General features: G+C 58.6%; 1 protein-coding gene across 2 annotated transcripts in view; it reads right to left on the bottom strand.

Moving 5' to 3' along the window:
* ALOXE3 (arachidonate lipoxygenase 3) overlaps positions 1-3,828 on the bottom strand; it is a 25,153-nt gene that overhangs the window by 16,960 nt on the left and 4,365 nt on the right. For both annotated transcript variants that reach the window (XM_014467968.2, XM_006102592.3), the window contains exons 6-10: positions 1,867-1,970; positions 1,108-1,280; positions 559-702; positions 266-469; positions 93-179 (exon numbers count right to left, since the gene is read on the bottom strand). In XM_014467968.2, coding sequence (XP_014323454.1) covers positions 93-179; positions 266-469; positions 559-702; positions 1,108-1,280; positions 1,867-1,970 — 712 coding nt within the window. The remainder of the gene's footprint in view (positions 1-92; positions 180-265; positions 470-558; positions 703-1,107; positions 1,281-1,866; positions 1,971-3,828) is intronic.

A 3,828-nucleotide genomic window follows, 5' to 3' on the forward strand; every position in this document is an offset into this window, starting at 1 on the left:
TCTCCTTCTGTGCTTTCCGGGGCGTTTCTTCCCAGAAGAGTTTCTTTTTTGCGGTGGCTCAGCGGGTGTGGTGTCGGGGCGGGGGGCCGCACCTGGTCCACCAGGCCCTCCGGGTTGAGCAGCGTGGCGCGGGCGATGGTGTTCACCTGCAGCGTGTACCGCGTGTGGGGGAGCAGGAGCTGCGAACGGAATGAGGTCCCGGGAGCCGAGGGGAGGAGGCCGCCTGGCCCCGCCCCCCCTGGCCCGGCCCGGGGGTCGCACCGACCTTGTAGACGGGGTGGCAGAGCGGCAGCTGACGCAGCGTGGCCATGGCGAAGGCCTCGCACAGCAAGTGCGTGCACAAGAAGTGCGTGTTGTTCTCGTGCACCAGGAACTCGGAGTTGCGCACCCACGTCTTGGCCAGCAGCCAGTCCCAGTCGGAGTCCGTGGGGAGAAAGATGGGGCTGTCCGGCCCGGGGGTCTGGCTGAGCTGCGTCCAGGCATCATAAGGGGGTGAGACTCCAGCCGGCCGGTGTGCCCCGGGAGGCCCCACCCCCAAAAGCCCTGCCCCGGGCTCACCTGGATGGCCAAGGGCATTAGCGCCCCCTGCGGGTTGAGCCACAGCAGGCAGAGCGGGGCGGCCACGTACTGCTGGCGGCCGTTGAGGCAGTGGACCGGGGCCTCCGCCAGGATCCAGTAGTCGGCAAGGAAGAGGTTCCCCCTCTGGGGAAGGTGCACGGAGCCTCAGAATACACTTCCCACCCGCGCGCCGCCATTCTCCCTGTTCTCTGCCCACTCCCCCCTCGCCTCTGGCCTCAATGGTCAATGTGGGGTACCCCGCCCATCCCAGAATGTCCAGAATGAGGTCCAGCAGAGTCCCTCCTTTTGCAACCTTTCACCTGGCTTCCCAGCTTGGACAAGCCAGCATCCTCTCCCTTCTCCCCGTACCTGCTCCTTCCTACTTTAATGCAGATGACCTCGGTGTATCCAAGAAAAGCAAAATCACCAAACACCTCAGCCTTCTGGAGGAGACCCGAGGACGTGGCTGCTAGTTCTCCATGATTGTTCCTGGCCATCGCCTCCTTACCCTTCACACCCATCCTTTGTCCCTGGGGGCAACTCACCCACCTCTAGCTCTGTCTGCAGGCAGGTGCCAGGGCCCAGCAAGGGGGCCACCATGTCATTGGTGACAGGCAGCTTGCTGGGCAAGCTGGAGAGGCAGTGCAGCATGACAGGATTGACGCCGTTCAGGTACTGGTACCCGAAGAAGGAGTCCTCGCACCAGTGCTCGGTGACATACTCTAGGGAGCAGGAGGGGGAGGAACTGGTTGGTCTGGAAACTGCTTCCCCAGAGCCTGCTCTTGCCCAGACCTTTGCTCATCACGAAGGTTTGGGATTTCGTGACAGCAAACCCTATGAAATAGGCATAATTATATATCCTCCATTTTAACACTTGACAGGTCAGAGAGAGAGAGAGAGAGAGAGAGAGAGAGAGAGAGAGAGAGAGAGAGAGAGAGTTGCTCAGTTGAGTGGCATAATCAGGCTTTGAACCTAAGTCTGGCCCCAAAGCCCAGAACTCCTGGTGGCGGGGGTAGAGGAAGCGAGGCGAGGGCCCCTGGTCAGGATCGGGACTCCCTAACTTACTCTCGACCCTCTCCCGGGCAAGCAAAGTCTCTCTCCACCCTCACGCCCACATTCTTGTCCCCTCGGAGTGGAGATGCGTGGGTTCCTGAGGGGAATCTGTGAGACTGCCTCCAGTGACACCGCGAGCTCCCCCCACGGGAATCCCCGTCCCTCTGAGGGCTGGAGGGGCTTTCCCGGACGGGCACGCGGGCCTGAGCATGGGACAGGGTGGAGGGGGGACAGCTCCTGCTTGGCTCTGCACACCTGAAGTGAAGGTCTTGTGGCACCAGAAGATATTCCGAATGTCATCCAGCTTCTTCCAGGAGCCCTTTCGGTCCAGCAGCCCTCGAAGCTTCATGCCCAAGGACCTGAGGGGGGAGGGGAGGGAGACGTGTCTGGGGCTGCCAGGGGCCCTGTGTCCCAGCCTAGAGGTCTGGAGGGAACTGACAAGATCAATGTCCAGAGCAGAGGTGCCTAACAATCCTCATGGAAGAAACGCCTAATGGCCAGCTGAGGCTTCGTAGGGGTGACTCCGTATGTGGATGCAAAGGTGGCGCACGTGGTGCAGGCAAGTCGCCTTCACTGGTGTCTTTGGCCTGCTTTCTGCAAGCTCCCATCTCGTCGCAGACATGCACTGGCACCCTCTTCCTACAGGACAAAGCCCCAGCTGCGAAGGCAGGCTGGGAAATGCCCCATCGGCTGGTTTCTATCAACCTGTGCAGTTTTTTCTCCTGCCAGGGGCACTAGAGAAAGCCAACGCAGCTACCACCACCAAAACTATATTTTGCGCACAGGACTGATAAAGGTGGGCTTGGCAACCTGAGGGGCGTGCACATTCCACTTTGTGGATGTCTGTACTGTTTGGATATTTTTTACAATGAGCATATGTTATTTTATAATGGGGGGGGGGGGAGTGCTTGAAATGAAGTCTGCTTTTCCCCCAGTCCAGGGCTTTCATTAAACTACGCCTCTCCCAGAAAGCCATCTCCTACATCTCCACGAGCACCAAACCCATCTGTTCCTCTGTGTGCATTTTAGATGCAACACCCTTTAGGAAGCATACCCGATTGTCTCCAAACACACGCCTTTCCGTATCTTTCCCAAACGCTCATCACTCCCTTCACTGCCTTGTGAATACAATGTACTCACTCAGATCATCTCCCATTGTACCGTGGGCTCTCAGGGCTGTGACTTGGCTCTTATTGCCCTGACATACCCGGTTCATAATAATCACTCGCTACCTGGGCCAAGTCCCAAAGGGAATACAACACAGATCAGGCAGGTTTGTGGCGACTGGTCAATAAGGTAGGCTCTGTAAGGACGCTGGTGTGGATAACTGAAGACAGAGGGGCAAGGGGCAGTAGTGGCCTGACAAGCCCAGGACACTTCCCCTCCTGCCACATGTACTTGCTGAGTGCCTGCCCACCAGGGCCCAGGAGATGGGAAAAACTGGGTGGGAGGATGCGATGAAGGAGAAAGAAAAGGCCTTCCTCTTTCCAAGGGCCTGCCACAGGCATTTCCATAACGCCCTGCAGTAACCCCGCACTCAAAGCCCCGAGACTGTCCCCTCCGCTCCGTGAGCAGCTGAACTGCCAACGGCCAGCTCCCTCTTCCCACAAGCCTTCTCTGAGCCCCATGCCAGCTGTCCTGTGGTCTCCTGGGACGTCCCCTGCCTAGACCCACATAGCCATTTGGGGAGCAACTCAGGTGCCTCTACCTTCCCGAATGCCCCTTTGGTCCCTGGCAGAGGTCCCCTGCCAGGGCCCTTGTCCTGAGCCCTGAAGCCCGAGCCGCCTGTGCGGCCTGCCTGCCCCAACCCCCCACAGACCTTCTGGACCCCCACCCCACTTTCTCACCCTCCGCCGGTCCTTCTCCAAAAGCATCATTCTGGCTCGGAGGCCTGGACATGAGGAGCCAGCTTACTGCTCTGGCCTCCGCTGGGCCTCTTAGACCAGCCCCTGCACAAATGGCTCGCTGAGCCTTTTTCTCCCGCCAATCCTTCCCAGGTTTGCCCAGAACCCCCCCCCCCCCGCCTCCACTTTCCCCTCCCCTCTCCTGGTCTCCCTGGCTCAACGCCTACTTCCATCCCGCCCCATCAGCCACCAATTTTCCTGATAAATCACATCATACAGAATAAGAAAAGTTACTTAGCAGTGCTCAATAAGCTCTCTCAAGCAAATAAATTTATTACCAAAAGAGAGCTGAAGAGGCTACTGCATAAGTAAC

The sequence above is a fragment of the Myotis lucifugus genome, unplaced genomic scaffold (genome assembly GCF_000147115.1).
Source record: "Myotis lucifugus unplaced genomic scaffold, Myoluc2.0 scaffold_420, whole genome shotgun sequence".
NCBI lineage: Eukaryota > Metazoa > Chordata > Mammalia > Chiroptera > Vespertilionidae > Myotis > Myotis lucifugus.